This window comes from Haliotis rubra, unplaced genomic scaffold (genome assembly GCF_003918875.1).
Source record: "Haliotis rubra isolate DU_JTF1 unplaced genomic scaffold, ASM391887v1 Scf425, whole genome shotgun sequence".
NCBI lineage: Eukaryota > Metazoa > Mollusca > Gastropoda > Lepetellida > Haliotidae > Haliotis > Haliotis rubra.
The window spans coordinates 871439-890957 of NW_025767108.1; the positions used below are offsets into that span (position 1 = coordinate 871439).

The 19519-nt window shown below is 39.8% G+C and overlaps 1 protein-coding gene and 1 long non-coding RNA gene across 2 annotated transcripts in view; one reads left to right on the top strand and one right to left on the bottom strand.

The window, feature by feature from the left end:
* LOC124288796 overlaps window positions 1-19519 on the top strand; it is a 318833-nt gene that overhangs the window by 276665 nt on the left and 22649 nt on the right. The window contains exons 28-29 of the mRNA XM_046725327.1: window positions 11987-12128; window positions 13444-13547. Coding sequence (XP_046581283.1) covers window positions 11987-12128; window positions 13444-13547 — 246 coding nt within the window. The remainder of the gene's footprint in view (window positions 1-11986; window positions 12129-13443; window positions 13548-19519) is intronic.
* On the bottom strand, window positions 1684-8255 carry LOC124288798. The gene is made up of 3 exons (XR_006901522.1): window positions 8244-8255; window positions 4880-4881; window positions 1684-1767 (listed from the first exon to the last, which is right to left on the bottom strand). It is a non-coding gene; the product is annotated as an uncharacterized LOC124288798 (long non-coding RNA).

A 19519-nucleotide genomic window follows, 5' to 3' on the forward strand; every position in this document is an offset into this window, starting at 1 on the left:
ACAAAGTGTCTATAGCAGATATTTCAAACATTACTGTTCGGAGTGACTCATCGTCCAACTGAGTTCCGACCTCTTGGAGTAGGGCTGAAAGAACATTCTTCGCACTCCGTTTCTTGTGCTCCCAGATACCACCCATGTGGCTAGAGGACGGAAGATTAAGTTTACACTAAAAATAGTCACAGTTCTTGTGTAGAAGAAACTCGCCCACTCTCTGATGATCAATGTTAGACGATGATGCAAAGAGTTCGTTTATAGCCTAAAAAAATGGTTCCTTGGTCATAACATAACAGAACGATCGGACTTCTCCGTGCTCATAGATGTCACAGTCTCAATATGTACAGAACGACAGGCTATACACGTAAACAACACACCATACCGTTTTAATTCTTTCCTTCCTTCGTGGATGTAGAATGGCCCGAAACAGTCCATTTCACAGTACATAAACGACGGTGCCTCCTCGGTTCTTTCCACGGGGAGCTTGTACCAGACTTTTTGACGGATTTCAGAAGTTTCACTGAACTGTTTTTGCTTGACAAGTTTGAGAATCAAAGTCTCTGCTTCTTGCATGTCTTTAACATGCAAAGACTTGTTCATTACTTTAGCATTATTAAGTGCTACGTCAACACCTTTCATCAGTCTATAATTCAACTTGATGCAATTTGCTCCCGCTCGCTTTGCACGCTGCCAGTCAGAGAAACACGCCAAGGAATTTGGAGATTCACATGCAGTCGCGGCATGTGATGTTTAACAGGCTTTTACCTTCTTGATCTCATGGTCATCAACAGGACGTGACAATGGCATGATGTTTCTACCGAAGAAATCCGGGCCATCGAGCCATTTAGACTCACTTAACATGCTAGGCTAAGGCCTCTAGATGCTTCATCTGCCCGATTTTGTGTTCTGTGTCGACTCTAATTCGGGAGGGGATCAAACAACCCTCCTTACTTCCACAGATCACTCATCCGATTCAAACTTGATTACGGTTCCCAGGCAACCTCAAAATACTTTGTCTTTATGTTGGAACCTGTGAAGATCCGGGTTAGAATATATCTTTTAGTAACCCATCCGTGTCGTAAGAGGAGACCAACGGGATCCGGTGGTCAAGCTCGCTGATTTGGTTGACACATGTCAACGTATCCCAATTGTGTAGATCGCTGCCCATGCTGTTGATCACTGGATTGAATGATTCTGGCACGGTTATTTACTGACCGCCACCACATAGCTGAAACATTGCTGGAAAACTAAACTCACTCACTCACTTTACGTTGAAGCATAGGAGCCTTCTTTATAAGGCTACAAAACTCAATGGAGGTATACATTAAGTATCAATATCAACAGCAATATGTTTCGGTTAAATAGTCATTCAGTATTAAATACTAGGATGCGAGGAAACCATTTTGCTGCAAAACTTTGAAAATAGTATTTCTTCTGGATGTGTTTCAGTGGTGAAGAGCAAGTGTAAAGGTATCTCTAAGCAGAGAAGATTATGTGATTCAGTAATGGATTCGTACCTAAAACGTCTAATCAAATGAAAGTTTTTGTCAAATTAAGTTCCTGAATACGTTCCGTAATGGAAAGTACTTTTTGGTATAAACAATTCCGTGCAGAAATTTATATCGAAAATCTGTCAGTTTCACACCTCTTAAATTCTTCCTGCAAATATAAAAAATCACAAGCCAATACAAATCAATTCAGTCAAATAATGTTTCCTATTTTTGGCAAATATGAGGTTTAACATTTACAGATAACAATTTATCATTGAATAATCTTGAACCTTTTCTTGGGGATATGAAATTCTGTTGGAGAGAATTTATATCGAGGTCCAAGTTGTTATATTCCTTTACAGTCTTTTTCTAAGGTTCAGGTAAAATAAATATAACATATCCAAGATCTAAATGTGTTCCTCTTATATCAAATTAAAGCTTAAACTCTTCAAAGGATATAAACCAAAGTTCATCACAAACATCCTTGATTGTCAAGATTCCACGTTTAACCCAGTGTCTACTAACGAGATCTGAGTTTTTGGGATACAATTTCATTCATGTTCTCTGCTTCTATAGTATTTTTGATGCAATATAATTCCCATGCCTTTAAAACATATTTCTAAAAAGGATTATCAACTGCAACTATATTCAGTTGTTACAAAACTTTATTTGAATTAGTCCAACTCTGCATACAAATGTGTTTTTAGTCCCCTATGTGAGGATCTGTATGTTAAAATATCTTATTCCACGGAATACGAATAAACCTTTCTTTTCTGCTGCCAACACTGAGCTGGAACATCTCCGTTCCGCATGCTTTCTTCTCCTCAATGGCAATTAGTAATTCCACAAGTCAATCTAACTTTGGCCACATTTAAAATGTCAGAAACAAATGAATGACAGTATAGACAAGAATTTAATTAATTGAGAAATACATATAATACATACATATCTTTATTTACAGATGAATCCAATGGTGGTGGTGGAGCTGATTGGGCCACTGCCATTGTATCCAGAACAATATAATTTAGATTACCAGTATGTAATTTCGTCAGACTCGTGTCTCCAGGCTATTAAAAATTGTCAACATCCACTTACATGTATAATAAAAATCATTGAATTATTTAATGATCTAGCTACTGGCCAATGCGACATCGTGCTCTGTTTGTTGAAACGTCTGGTAACACACTGGGCGATTTTGCTGCCAAGACAGCACTCGACAAGTCAGTGACACCACATTTAATACCATACTCTGATTACAAATCCGTAAGTATACTAAGCAGCAAAAGAAACGTCAGTTTGGAATTTTCCTTCGCAGAAACGGATAACTGTAACTTCATTCAATGTTTTACCTGAGCAAAGACATTCCTTCCCAAACTCAGAATGGAATCCAGGAAATGGTCTCAAAAACGCAACCTGATCTCGGAGATGGTACGGTGTTCTCCATGTTTTTCATGCAACTCATGCTGCACGTGCTGTTCACAAGGACCAGTCCTATAAAATGCTACCCCCAACCAGGTTGAAACATTCACATTACAACTTCAGCAGGATGCCGCGACTCATGACAGCTCAGAGGAGCCAGGCGCTAGGAAGACTTGAAGCTGGCCACACTGCACAAGCCGTTGCCAATCACTTCCGGGTCAACGTTCGGACCTTCTACAGGCTGCAGCAACGTTTCCGGGCCACCAACACGACAAATGATCGCCCCCGTACTGGCAGACCAAGGGTGACCACAAGACGACAAGACCGCCTTGTTGTGCGATAGCATTTACAGAATCCCTTCATACAGGCATCCGAAACAGCACGCCAGACAGTGGGAACACACGGAAGACCAATTAGTACTGATACAGTACACCGACGTCTTAACAGCGGGAACCTCCATTGCCGTAGACCTTACCGTGGACCTATCCTCACCCCTCGTCATCAGCGTGAACGTCTACAGTCTACAACACCAAAACTGTCGATACAGGCAATGGAGAACTGTTCTGTTCACAAATGAGAGTCGGTACTGCGTATCAGCTTGCATGGCAGAACAAGAATATGGCGACGACGTGGCCAGCGATACTCATACCAATGGGTTATGGAAAGAGACTCACGGGGATATGCAAGCATCGTGGTATGGGGTGGAATAGCCCTGAACCAGAGAGTGGGTCCTGTGGTGTTCCAGAACCTTGGTCCAGGGAGAGGTGGCGGCATCACATCGGTGCGCTACATCGACCAAGCTCTCAGACCCCACGTCATACCACTTTTCGCGCGTCACCAGAACAACATTTTCCAGCATGATAACACCCGGGCCCATACTGCCAGAGCTACAAGGGACTTCCTACAGCAGAACGGTCCCAACATTATGCACTGGCCACCCCTTAGTCCTGATTTAAACCCAATTGAACATCTTTGGGATGAAATTCAGAGGAGACTGAATAATGTCATACCAAGCCCGAACACAGCCGATTTATTGCGCCATGCCTTTCTCAGAGCGTGGTTCAAAGGCCTTCATCAATCGATTGGTGCCCTCCATGCATAGAGGCTGTGCTGCAGTTATTGCCGCTCGTGGTGGTCACACTAGATACTGAAGCCAAGGGTCTGAATGGACTGCAAACGTTCACGTAATGTCTTGAATTAGTGCTGAGTTATTTATGGATGTGTCAAGATATTGTACACAAAAATGTTTTTGATCCGCTTATTATGTCCATTTCTGTAATGATTTGATTACAGTGCCTATGTAATTTTGAATTCCTACTGACGTGTTTTTTACTTCTGAGTATAGATCTTATATCCGTGATTTGATGCATAAGAAGTGGGACACCCAAGTAGGTGTTAATAAATTATATCAAACATAGCCAAAACTTGGCTACATCGTCTTGGGTTGTCAGACTTCAAGAGGTCATTAAGTCGCACTGGCCATTCACGATATACTCGGGAATAATTGTTGAAAGGCGAGGATCCTCCATGCTGTATCCCTTGTGATGAAAGATTCACCTCATTCATTTTAAACCTGGTAACAGGTGAACCATTATCTGCATATCGGACCTGTTATTCTGGAACAATGGCGGTGAACACTAATAAGACTTCATATCTGAGAAGGTCATCACAGTATGAGCTCTGTGTTTGAGCATAGCAATACTGATCACAAAATACTTTTTCAGTCTTCCATTTTACCAATAGTCATGTCAGTTTCAGGTTTGGTACCAATCTTTACTGCTGCAGTGGCACCTGTAGGTCTGAAGGACCTAGCTGTAAACCCTTGTACACTCAGGCCTGCTCGCCTGATAGACTCTCAGAATAGAAGATATAGTATGACCAGAAATTATTGAGAATTTTAGGAATATGTTTAATTGGATTTCTAGTATAAACAACCTTGACCAGCTATCAAGTGATTGGTTTCATTCAAAAGAAACAACTCCGTTAATCCCTTTTCATTAGTTTGTGAAGAGTTATCCCCCTTTGTTTACTTGCTAGCAGACGACATTTTCAGTGATCCTCAGTATGGATGATTTAGAGAAGAGGAAGTTGATTTTAGAGTATTTATATCAAGGACATCAGTTCAGCTAAAGTGATTTCAAGTAGAACAGGCATCCCTTTGTACAATGTTTATCGTGGTTTGAAAAATATTGCAAATGGATATGGCACTGAGCACCAGGGAGGAGCAGGTGGGCCCAGAAAATTGACTGTCGGTGACAGGAGGCGGCTTGGTATTTTTGTTTCTAAAAACAAACGAAGGAGTTTAGAAAACTTAAGGCTGGATATGATCGATAGAGGAACTGTGGCTGTCTGTAAGGAGACAATTAGAACTGAGCTGCATGCAATGGGCTGGCAGTAAAGGCGAGGAATTCCATCACCGATCATAAAACCTGAACAAAAGGAGCGAAGGTTGAACTGGTGCTTACAGCATAGAAATTTTAACTGGGACATTGTGATTTTCTCAGATGAAAGTCCCGTGTAGCTGTTTCCTAATACACTGAAATTCTGGACCAAACAAACTGAAAACCCTTTGTATCAGCGCCCAAAGTACTGTCCGAAATTTAACGTGTGGAGTGGCATATCTGTGTTAGGGGCAACGCCCCTCTGTGTATTTGAAGGGAATATGAACAGTGAGCAGTACACATATTCTCGAGGGACATTTACTTCCATGTGCTCACGTGTTCTATGGAAATTTTTGGATTTTCCAGAAGGACAACGACCCAAAACATCGTTCAAAGCATACACAGGCCTGGTTTGCAGACCCAAAATATGACATTTTTAGATTGGCCAAGCTATTGCCCTGACCTAAATCCAATAGAAAATGTTTGGGGACTTATGAAGGAAAGTGTCAATAAGAAAAATCTGACAAATATTGCTGAAATGAAAGAAGAGGTCGTCCGATATTGGGACAGCATGGACCACGACTTTCTAACTTCTTTGATCAGTAGTATGCCCCGCCGCATTGAAGCCTGCATTGCTGCCAATGGTGACTTGACAAAATACTAACTGTTCACCTGTCTTTGAATCTGGAGTTATGTTCTGCTAATATTCACATTTAATACGTGAGTAATGAGTGAAGAAAATTAAAAAAGCTACAATCTTAAATTCTCAATAACTTGTGGTTGTACTGTATGCTCTGGCCTGTAAGGGCTGTCACGGTAAGGAACACGGGTTACACCCCTTTGACCGGTTGCTCGCCGTTCTGTCAATGTACGCTGTCAATGGCTGCACTTGGTCAGACTTTGTCGACGATCCTCTGGGTATTCGAACTTCAAAGCCTGAACGATCAGAATCATTCTTTTATACGAAACAGTATCACAGTGAGAGGTCCATCTGTGTTAAATTCCAATTGATCCGCAGTGAACACAACAGGTATGCTAGACTGAGACTCCGATTCATAGTGCATAGCTTTCGGTGCTAGATCAGAGGGTATGGTCATCAAACAAATAAACATCTGAATTGTTCCCATGGCATTACACTGGTTCTGCGACATTACTTAGATGTATCTGACTTTGTCAGATCTGTTGACATTTTCTTGAGGTCTTCTAGAGTCATAGGTGACGGCTTGCCTCATAGAGACATGATATTGCAGCACATGTAGACTTTAATTGTGATGCTGGTGGACCACTGGAGTCCGCTAAAGTACATAGAACACTAGCAATGGTCTCTGTGTCCTGATAATGTGGAGGAAAGCACACACCCACACTCTCACAATATGATTTCATTTTTTGTAATTGTTGTATAACGATAATGTTGATTTGGCCTAATTAAATTGGAATTGTTGTGACGCTCTCTGCTACCATCCAAGATAAGTTAATTTCTCATGCCAGACACTCGCCAGAAATATATCTGCCATCCTCGATTTTGAAGGTGTTCTGGTTCTGGCCATATGGGTTAAAAAGTCCGCTAGTGGATCGGTAACAGAATCGGCGGTGATACTGACATTGCTATACGCCGTTGACACCATGGTTGTCCTTCCCAATGTGGGGCGATGACTGTTGCGACTACATTTTGCTGAAGTATGGTCTCTAGTACTCTTGAAAGAAGATGGAATGGGGCGTTGGCATAGTTCTTTTCTGATGTCCAGTTGGTCTGGGCAAGCGCGTCCACTCATTCCGTCAGAGGAATCGAAGTAGAGACTGTTGTAACGAGGTAGTTGTGTTGTTATCAGGTGACCGAAGCAATCTATTGTATGAGGTCCCCATATCACGATCTATGAATAAACATTCTGTCGGGTTTAGTTTCCATTGTTAGCGTGTTAGCGGTCTGGACAGGGCCTACGTTTTCTTTGCCAGCTAGATGTCTGGCTGTAACTTTTATGTCCATACTTAAAGTAAATGTCCATGTTTGTTTGGCTATCGGAACCATTTCCTTGCTTGGTCCGCCCTGGAAGTTTATATTGGCCACTGCTGCGATATTGCCGCTGAGAACTTGAACTACTTTCCCCTGAAGCTGTTTGGAGAATGCATGTAGACACATTAGGATAGCAGTTAATTCTCTCATAGTTGAATGCTGGTGACACATTCGAGTATTCCACAAACAGTTGGCTTCCAGTCCCTGACATGTACCGCCCCAGGGGGGCTACCGAAGATGCATCGGTTATCACCTGTACGTCTATTGTGTGAAGCTGTACCGCGACACCATTCCAAAGCTTACTGCTGAAAACCACCATTTCAGATCCTTCACAGCTGCTTGATCCAAGTAAAGTGTATCCTGCCATGTGGATTTGGTGCGTAAACACGCATAAGTGTTTCTCAACTGAAGTTTTTCTGGTACAATTGCTTTAGCCATAGAAATACATTGTCTTGCCATCCTAGCTAGATTTCTCGATGTACAAACACCCTTTGAAATAACTCTTCTAATATAATGTTTTAGTTTTGTGATACGATCCTTAGGAATCTTAAAAGCTTTATTCAGACATGTCTGTCTGTATTATCTGTAGATAGAATGTAGCCTACATACCTTAATGTAGATGTAGGATCTAACACTGATTTCTCAAGATTTACCTGAAGTCCAACACCCTCAAGGGTTGTCACAAGAATATCCTTATCCTTTTCAATACAATCTGGGAAATTTGCACTAACAAAATCATCCACGTACACTGAAATGTTTAAGGCTTTTTGCCTCAAATGACAAATCACTGGCCTTAATCTCTTATTGAACAAATATGGACTAACTGATAGACCAAAAGGCACACATTGCCAGGTATAATACACCCCTCTCCACTGTATGCCCAAATACCTTTGAGACACTTTGTTGACTGGAACATAATAAAAACCATTCTTAATATCAACAGAAAACAATTTATGGTTAGGTTGTACGAAATCTAACACAGTTGATATGTTCTCTTGTTTAAACTTAGGGCAAACTACATTTTGATTAAGCTATCTAGGAGAAGTAAGAAGCCTATATGAATCCTTACCCTTCTTTGGGACACAAGTTAAAGGTGATACACAATGAGGTCTATTATGACATACAGCAAATGCTGAACAGCGGACAGGAATACTTATATCATTGTCAATAAAAACACATTCTTTTAAGGAATGTGTGCGATTTGGAAGCTCAAAAGTCTCAGGTTCTGAGACAAAATGAATATCAGCTCCTATCTCAAACTACTTTAACACTGTATCACATGCACCAATTGTTTTCCAGTTTCTAAGAAAATCTCATAATTATATTTCTTGCTTTAAAAATCTGAGGTGACATAACAGTTATTACTATTAAAATGATCAAGAGTCTTGCATAGCATTATTCCCTGTCTGACCAGGAAATCTGTTGTATGTTAACTGTCCACTGAACTGTTGAAAGAGGTCTCCCCTTGTGTATCCACGAAATTGTCTACCACGGTATCCACGTGAATAGTTTGTACATTGAATATGCCGACTCCCAAAACCACGTCTAGTAGATGGGTTGGCAAACCGGGATCTAACCGCTGATATTTCTGCAGCATGCCGCAGATTGTTGAGAGATTGTGTTGAAAAAACTATACACATAGTGTTATTCTCTAAACATCTGAAAAGTTTTGCAGTTTCACCATCAAACTGACTGTTCACCAGAAGGGTCGAATACTCCCTTGTAAAATGATGGAAAGTTTATGGATGTCTCCATCAGTAATCTTGTTTAGTCCTTTATCAACAATCACAGACAACTGTTATATTGCAGTCTCAGAATATCTAGCATATTTGCTGAGTAATGCTAGCGCCTGATTTTCCTGTTTAATACCCTGTTTCGTGTCAAACACGCAGTTCATTTGGAATCAGTACTGTCTCTAACACACTCGAATTCTCTCTGGATGTCGGCAGCAGCGACAGAATGTGCCCCCGGGCCGTCCTGGCTCGCTATCCCGCCATTTTGGCGGTTATCATTTTGTCTACCTCGGTAGGGTTTTCTTGCGAACTTTTTTCAACTGTCAGCAATCTACTTTCAATTACTTGAAGTTTTGCTTGATAATTTTCAAAATCTTTCATCGTTACTTTTGGGGACCCGGTGAGTGGATTGCACTTGGAACCAAGACGCATGTCCGGATGTTTGATTCACCAACATCCCGTATACAACTGAAGAAGATTGTACGATACTTCGCTCAGTTTGTGTGACTTCATATATTTCAAAGTTTCATCCCTGAAGGATCTTTTTGAAATAAGTTCGGGTTTTTGTAAAAAGAAATTGAATTATTACACAAATGCTGATGGACATGGTTGTACACAGATACATAGTAATTTATAATCGGTAGATTAAATTAGCAAACTTGATTGTTAGTGCAACATATGTTATATTTGGGATTACACTTTTTAGTAAAGAACAGATTCTTGTCCTTTTGTTGGGTTGAGTTCCATTCGGGATTCGAACCCACATCCTCAGAGTCGGACTCCTAATCGTCAGCACACAAATCCAGCCACCTAACCTGCTCTGCCACCGCGACTTCCACAAAAATGGAAGTCGGGCAGCTGGTAGTCTGGACTGCGGACATTGTGTACCCCTCTGATAAGTGTAAATTGGCACGGCTCCCATGGCCGAAAGCTATGATTACACAATGACATGTTAGAAAGTGGACAAATGTAGCATATGTTATATTTGGGATTACACTGTCTTAGTCAAGTACAGATTCTTGCGATTAGATGTCTCTGAGTGTGTGCGTTCGAATCCCGAATGGGACTCAACCCAACAAAAGTAGAGGCTATATAGGCTATATATTCACCATACTAGGGACCATGGGGACGTACAGTACATTTACTTCCTGTACACTACAGTACATAGCTGTATTAGCAATTTTAGATAGTCTAGCCATAACTTAAAGTAACATATATACTACGATTAAATATAGTAACTAACTAACTATCTCAGCTGCTAATCTAAACTACCAATAATAAAATATTTATCTATTTACGACGAGCCAACGCTTTAACCACTAGCCTACCCCACCGCCCCTGGTCAGTCCAGATTTGAAGAGGTCATTATGCAGCAATGTCGCATTGACCATACAATATACACTCGTGAATATTTGTTAAAACTTTGGGATACTCCGCTTTGCATTCCTTGTGATGAAAAACTCACGGTCAAGCATATCTTTAAAACTGCGTTGATTGTTCCATCTCAAGGAATATATATTTCGGTGTTAAAACGGTTAAGGGTCTTTTTACTATTGTTCATTACCATTTAATTATTGAGATAGAATTGATTGCAAAAATTTGATTGATATGTTTTGTAGATAGATGTATTATTATAATTGATAGCTTGAGTTGACAACTGAGAATGTTAGTGGTTGTATTCTCACAGGAGGCTGAAGTACTGTAGAGCTATTGTTCCCCTGACAAGGTATATAAGTCCACATCATTAAAAAAATAATCATACCTATCATCGCTTTTAATCGTAGTATCTCTGTCCATTTTAGATATTTGGCAAACACTGAATACAATCGATAATAGCCGAAGGGATGGTATAAATCCTGCTGGGGAGTCGTGCAAGAAACAGAAGTATTGTAAGTCTCCGCAGATCCCTAGTATGGTGACCTAACTTTCGTTGCTGGCGATCCTCGAGCCCGTTTTTACATTGGGTTTGTCAGTTGATCGATTACTATTTCATTTTATGTTCATAATCTTGTTGTTAGACAGTATAAAATCCTATAGGATTTTCTGTTGTTTACATATATTTTTCATTTATGTATATTTTTCTCTCGTCATGATATGACTAAAACTCTGCCGATGTGACCATAAATATAAACTCACTACCTTTGGAAATGGTTGTACTTATCAAACATTATCATATATGTAAAGGACTTATGACTGTACATGTCAGAGGTAGAATTCCCATAAATCTCCCATTTAAACTGAGCGTGAACGTATATAAGTAGCAACAATACCTCGCAACCTTTGCATCGATAAGTCCAGCTTGGACCCGTACTGTTTTGAAAGTTGTCCTTGCCACAACATATTATTCACCAAATACGATGCTGTTACTATCCCCACGCACAACCACGGCATGGTTTGACCACTTCACTGTTCCTTATGTTCACTATTTAATTGGACGCCACACTGGAGGAACAGCAAATAAAAAGAAATAACCTTTCTCAATTATTACATGCCTAACACTGTTTTCGCAATGAGTCAATATGGTTCACCCTACATCATCACGTTTGGCACTGAGTATCAGTCCATGGAACACACCATGGTATATCTCAATAGCTATTTTCAATATTGAGAATATACCTCACGTGGCAGTATCATGTCAAGTTAGCTTGTCACCTGCATGGGGGTCACCTCTGCGTGCACTATCAACATCAGCACCAACCAGTATTTATGTCAATCGTGGAGTTGGAAGAACCAGAGTCGACGACGAATGGACATAGATATAGAATTCAATGATACAATTTGTGCATATGTACAGAATAGTGTTATTAAATATCCAACATGTGTTCAGGAAATATTTTGAATAGTAGTGCTGACAGCTGTATAGTTAAAATATCCAGGTTAGCTGAAGTGCCATGATATTATTGTTTCAGTATAATTGTGAATACTTCATAACTTCCATTGATCTTGTTTTTTCTTCAGACAACAGAATACTATGGCAAAGCTACAACAGGCTGCGGGCGGCAAACATCAATGATTCCAATTCCCAAACTTTAGCAACTAATTTCACGTCCAGATTTGGCATTACAGACAAATATTTCTTCTATGTGGACAGCAATGCAGTGTATGTATATTTGTGTGTTACATAATACATGAAGAACACTGGGAACACAAAAGGACAACAAAAGAAAGTATATACATAGTAGTCTTTTGGGGATTATTTTCCAAATAAAATATCTTAAATATGTTGGGAAGTAATTTAATTGTGCCTTACAATTCACATACTGTGAACGCATTGCCAACACACAGCAGGCATGCTTCGCAGCGTTTGGCGTGGTTCTTCATGAAAATCTTGATTTTGTCAATCGCACGGGCATCACATACACCAACAATATAAAAAACAGTCGATTTGAATTGATTGTGGTGTACTGGGGCTGCGAGGCACCCTATTGGTAAAGGCGTCCGCTTGTAACGAAGAAGATCCGGGTTTGATTCCCCAGATGGATACGATGTGTGAAACCTATATCTGGTGTCCCAATCGTGATAGTGGTGGAATGTTGCTAAAGGGGGCGTAAAGCTAACCTCACTCACTCACTGTTATTGGTTGAAGGCACTCTTCACAATATCCAGAATGTTCGAATGTATAATGTAGACCATCGTCATACTAATGACTCCTGTCAGCCAGACTTGCCAGTCCCCAAACTGGAAGACCCAGAGTGACCATAACCTGCGCATTCTCCGTCTGCGCAACCAAGTGCTCACAGTGACGCCATCAGCGTTATCAGTGGTAGGCTACCGCATCAGCAGTAACGCAGCGGTGAGACGACTGCATGCTTTTTGCATCCGGGCCTGTCGACCATTTCCAGGCATATCATTAATGCGTAAAAATCGACTGAGTCGTCTGCGTTTGGGAGAAACGTGAGACGCTGGTAGCGTCGCAACTGGGTGCGATATCTGTGGCGCTTGTGACGCAGTGTTCGTTATTTGAAAATCACATTTAAACAATTTTCAAAATATACTGATGTTATTTTTATAATCCTACAGCATTTTCTGGAACTGTTGTGCAATTTCTTTAGTACGACAGTCGTGTGGTTATAACAAAATGACTGTCTCAGGCTATATGACTATTGGGCTGCTACAGTTGATATTCTATTATTGTTAGACATCTATTGTTATTACTATGTAACTACGTTATTACATTATGACTGAGTCGGGATGTTATTGACGTAACAATATGACTGTCAGGCCAGTATAAACGTGACTATATGACTGTTATCTGGCCAGTATTGTTGTTACATTGTGACTGTTAGGCCACCTATGTCATATTACTAACGTAAGAACCCTATTTTTTGTCAACCATACAGCTGCGTTTGTTGGGTCGGCTATTTATACAATTGGGAAATGCTTATTCAATTGACACTGAAGACTGTTGTTTTCAGACTGATGCGAGTAAATTCTGACCTGAGTGCTAGGGCAGCTGTATATACTCTGCCAGCCGCTGTCACAAGAACACGACTGGTCAACATAACGGATGATCCTAACTGTGAGTATTGTTTACACCTGATGTTTGCACGTTTGTCTGGTAAAGTGCTTAAAGGTCACATGCAACGTAAAACACAACTTTGCAGATTCTGATACCTTTCGGTATGGACTTACCGAAACAAATCATCAAAAATGCAAATTCAACTTATAAAGTTGAAAAATAACACGATGAAAAAAAAGGCGCGAAATCGTAGTTCAAACGATTCACTAACTTTCCCCCAAGGGGAATTGAAGTGGTTTCAACAGCTGGGCTGCGCTCATAGCACATGCGCAGTGAAATAGGTTCGCGGAGCTTGGAAGCGGGTTGTCCGGTGAATATTCGGTGAAGGCTTTGGTGTGAGCTATTTTTCTAATGTTTTGTTGATATTTCACAGCCGCGAGCTTTTTATATGTTATCACAGTAGATTACCGATTTAACTGGTTATATAATTTCATTTTTCTATTTCACCACACGTTCTTTTTACCGAGTCACTTTATCAGTTCGATACTTAAAAGCAATGTCATTATTTAGCGTCGACAGAATTTCTAACTGTGATATAGATATGTCGTTGTCACAGACAAAACTCAAAGTCTGTTTTATTGGCACTTATGTGTCTGCCTGCCTGTCTGCTAATAACAATATTCAATACACAATTTCAATCACTGACCACATGCAATTTGAACTTAGCACCTATCAGGCTATACACCATAAACAAAACGCATTGATTTATGGCCCGAGTTCGGTCTCTGTCACATTATGTAATTACACAGACAGGCAGGTGTGATACTTGTACACATGACATGTTATGATTTCTGTTGATTGCAAAATGTTATACACAAAAAATGAGCATGTATTTACAAAACAACCCAACATCTCTATATATACACACACAATGAGCCGTGAGGGCATCTGCAAATGAACCAGCCGTTACACTTGAGTGCACACCCACCCGCTCTTACTGGGTTCGGTATCCCGGCTGCTTCGTTTCTTGGGAAGTAAACCCAAGTACAAAATATTGCACTTTTGATTTGCGATTGTACGCTTATAATTTTGTTTATAAGTTTTTTTAAAACCAGCAATGTATATTATATGTCATGAATAAGTGATAATTGTGTTTTAATTAGGTTTGATTTTTTGGTTGCATGTGACCTTTAAACAAATGCGCAAGCATTTGATAAGATAAGATAAGATAATATCTTTGTTATCCCAAGGGAAAATCATATGCAGTTCTCCAGTCTTTTTCTTTCATAAAGCAGCCTTATATAACATTGCAAATGATAATCATAAAAAAACTGTTGTTCAAAATATTCAGGATATAAATACATCAATTTAGTAAACAATGATATCGACTAGAATTTTGACAGTTGGAAGTCATTCATTGTTTTGTTGTTAAGACATCTAATACTAGCTGGAACAAATCAGTGGCGAACCCTGTTTGTTCTAAAAATCGGCATACGCAGCCTGCGTCCAGAAGGTAATGATGAATATTCCGAAAAAAAGTATGTGAGTAGGATCCCCAAAAAATTTTGTTTGCCTTTTCTTAAATCTGCTGCTCATAAAATCTGCGGGTACTTTTGATAGGATCCCAATAATTTTAGACGCAGTGTTAACGATTTTTGAGAGTTTGCGTTTATTCTGGACAGACAGGTTCCCGTACCAACTCAAGATAATAATGGGTTATGACACTTTGAAAAAAGGTTTTGTAAAATAACATCATTATAGTTTGGTCGATTCTAAAATGTTTCAACTTCCACAAAAAATGCAAGCGTTATTTTCCTTTCTTATATATTTTCTCAGTGTTTTCGTTCCAAAAGTGTTTTGAATCTTAAACAGTAACCAAATATGTGTATTCGGTTACTCTTTCTATTTCATTAGCATTAAATGTTGACTTAGCTTTTTTAAAATCTCTGATCATTTCTTTGTTTTTTTGCACATTGAAAAAAAAAGAAGTTTGATTTACACCATTCTACAAATTTCAGCTCTGTAACTAAGTTCTGATTGCCTAATAAGGCCTACCAATCAAGCATCATCAGCGAATTTAACTGTAAAACATGTTTCTGCTTTGGATACACAGTCATTGGTGTACAATATAAACAAAATTGGTCAAGTAACGCAACCTTCTGGAGCGCCAGTTGATGTGTTTACAATTGATGATTTCACATTATTAACCCGTACAAATTGTTGTCTGTCAACTAGATATGAATTAATCCATTTGATGATAGAATTAACATTCAATTTGAAAAGTTTATCAATTAACAGATGAGGTTGAATAGTATTAAAGGCAGATGAAAAATCAACAAACCTTATTCTCACATAAGTACCATAGTTTCCTAAATGCTTATAGATATTGTTTAACAGAGTGACTGTTGCATCATCTACCCAATGCCTTGCTCTGTATGCAAATTGTAATGGGTCAAGAACATGGCTGACGTAATTCAACAACGAGTTCTTAACAATGCGTTCAAAACATTTCATGGCAACAGAGGTTAGGGACACTGGTCAGAAGTCATTATTAACAGAAGGATTCTTATTTTTTTGGCAATGGAATAATTTTAGAGGTTTTCCAAAGGATGGGAACATTATAAGTATTAATGTATATCTGAAATAGCTTTTGAAAAAGGAACTAAATAAAAAGTATTGTGGTCAGAAGTCCCCATCGGAGCCTTTGCCAAAAAATGTAGGCGTCTTTCACATTACCATAGCACAGGTCAATAGTTTTTTTCTAGATCTTGTCGGACACTTCACATACTGATGATATGATGGCAGAACATGTTTTAAGTCACATGCGTTAAAATCTCCGAGTATGAATTTTGGTGCCTCTGGTGAAAAATCATTACGTTTGTCCACAGTGGTGTGAATAGTGTTGGCCTCTCGTTTCACATTAGCATCCGGCGGAATATATACACTGATCACAAAAACTTGTCCAAATTCTCTAGGATGATAATAGGGCCTGAGTGAAATGCACAAAAGTTCAATGTCCTTGTTGCAGATAGATTCTTGCTTGCACCAGCGTTCTTTTACATAAACGCACACACCTCCTCCAACACGTTTCCCGGTCCTTGCCGCATCTCTACCCATTGAGTTCAACCATGTCTTCGTTAAGCACAGGAGACAGCTTTCTCGAAACTCATACATATACTTTACACAAGCCTCAATTTCATTTATTTGGCGCCGTAGACTTCTGACATTTGACAGAGAGGGGGTCTGTGCTTCCGGTTTCTCACCTTTTGTCGAGGCCCCCCTCTCTTTCCTCGTTTGCGTTTGAAAGTGTTAATTCCCTTATCGCTATTAGGAGCTATTATTATTGTTGCATGAACATTCCGGTGGCAGATCAATTTTCAAATGACTTACATCATTGAATCCTTGGAATTGAAGAAGCTGGTCACTCCCAAAGCGAATCGCATCGTAACGGCCATGATGGTTGTCTTAGACGCCACTGGTCGCTACGGAAGTAATCTGCAGCAAAAACCAGGTTACTGCCAGTGCGGCGCAAATCCATTTTCGCTTATTCGTCTTCTCCATGGTTTGAACTTCAAAACTTTATTCGTTTATGATGTTAACTCATCTGAGATTCATCTGGAGAGCAGTAACGATGCGTGTCGCTCCACACTCATATTTACAACCAAATCATTGCTTGTATGTGCAGGGGTCGTTTTCCACAGATTGGTATCGTGTTTTGTGCCGCACAGTCCATTCTTCTTCGTTCACTTGTTACTGGTGCTGTTGGCTTTCCGTGTAGTCGAAATTCGCATCAATATCAGTTTCACAATAAGTAAAACCACCTGATTATCAAGAAGGACTTATGACTGGATGATACATTTGTGAAATAACAAGACAAATTTATGATTTACTGGACTTCACTCATACCTACCAGATTCAAGGCTAAAATTAAAAATACTCCACCACTGATAATATGTTCATTCTCCAAAGCCTTGTACAGCATCATAACTCTCGTAAAGGTAGTACATTTTATGTTTTATTTGTATATTGTTCAGAAAACATTCAAGAGAAGTTTTGAAAGTCTGTATAGAAACGTTCTTGAGATATGTTGTTGAAATTCTTAACATACTGAAATCTTCAAAGTGTCGGTGTGACATTGAAATTTATATGAAGGGCACCAAAAATGAGCCCTGCGCATATTCTGGATTAAGCTTAGTGTCAAATATGAAGAAAATCCAGTGAACGGATCTTGAGATAAAGTTAAAGTCCCCTTGTGACCTTGAAATGAAGGTCAAGGTCACCAAACCTGACTGGTGAACCTAGGGACCAAATATGAATATACGGGCGTACGAACGGATTGACGGAGCCTATTACTATATCCCCCGCTTCGCGCTAAACGCTCGGCGGGAGATAAAAACAACGCCTGCAAATATTTTGATTGTATGCTAATATTGCTCGGTGACAAGGTACTATGGGACTGTGGCCTCTTCAGCACTGGAATAAAAGAGATTAGATTAGTACCCGGCGACTGTAACATTGAGGCACCGTGGTTACGTGATTACGATCATGCAATGCAAGAGAAAATAATTAACCGGGTCATTTGTCTGTTGCATCTCACCAGATTGCCTGAAAAGTGTTATCAAAAAGTTCAAATCAACACTTCCCGGGCCTGATTCAAAACCGGCATTGGAAACACTGTTCCCTTGTGTCCAGACACCATTACTATATTATTTCAGTTCTCTCGTGGACACAGGTGATGTTTCTCCATGGTTCTGCAAAGGTCCCAAGAAGGAGACTTGACTGATCCCAAAGTCATCCGCCCTATCACATGTTTGAATATTCAATATAAAATCTTTCACTGGGTGTTTGACGAACCTCGTGTCGTCTTACTGCTCTTCCAATGATATAATTTATGGAGATCAGAAGGGGGCGAGGAAGGAAAGTTGGAGGTGCAAGGATCAATTTCTTGTAAAAAAAAATGGATTTTGAAGTCTTTTCATTGTATTGACATCCCTGACTGATTTACTAAGATTTTAATGAGATGCTGGTCGTCTCAACTTGAGATGTACTCACAAGGGCAGTTGCAGACTTCGGAATCTGTTCCAATCAGAAGGGGAATATTCCAAGGGGGACTCCTTTAGTCCTTTGCTTTTTGTTTGTTTTTAGATCCTTTGAGCTTTCTGTTCAATAAAGAGGACGGATACCATCCTGGACCTCCTCAGCACAGATTACCAACACAGTTTACTCATCTCCTTTACTTGGATGGCATCGAGCTCCTTGGCAAAAGAGATACCAATTTGAAAAAGCAGGTTCTCCTTGTCAACTCCTTTTCTAGTGATATTAGCATGACAAATTGACAAATGTAATACTCTTCATTTGAAACGTCAGGCCTCAGGCCTACCATACAAACGGTGAACAAATTCTCAAAACTGAACTCCAAAAACACCGAAACAGAACAAAAAAGCACCAAAATAGGAAAATAAACTTCCAATGTCATCTAAAACCGAAACAAACGCATCTGTAATGCAAAACCAATCGTTTAAAATGGAAACAAAACCCGCGTATCAGCTGCAAGAACGCCCGAGAACGGTTGCCTAGCGTACAAAACGGCAGTCATAGCATCCCAAAACGGCATAGAAATCGTCAAAGGTGGCGGCACGGGGAGACGAAAAGGCTTTGGTAAATAATGGTTTTCGTCCCTATGGTTTCATCTTGAAAATTTGATATCGGGATGTAGCTCATCAACCCCCTAATGAAGTAAGCTTCAAACCTATGTTCATACTTCTTAACATGTCAACTTCTCCTCGGTCCCAACATGTCGTGCTACTGTTTCTCTTCAGTTTTGTAAATTAAGTATTCATAGCGTCACATTCAACTTTAATATATTTTAGTGATTTAAAAAGTTGGCAAAAACTTCTACGTGGTCATTTTTACTTTGACTTCCCAAATTGCCTATTTATTAATTTCTCAAACTTGTATTCACAGATTCCTGAGAGAGACGTGTCAGTCCTCTCGTAATCTGTGTCCTCAGACATATTCTTCCTTGTTTGTAG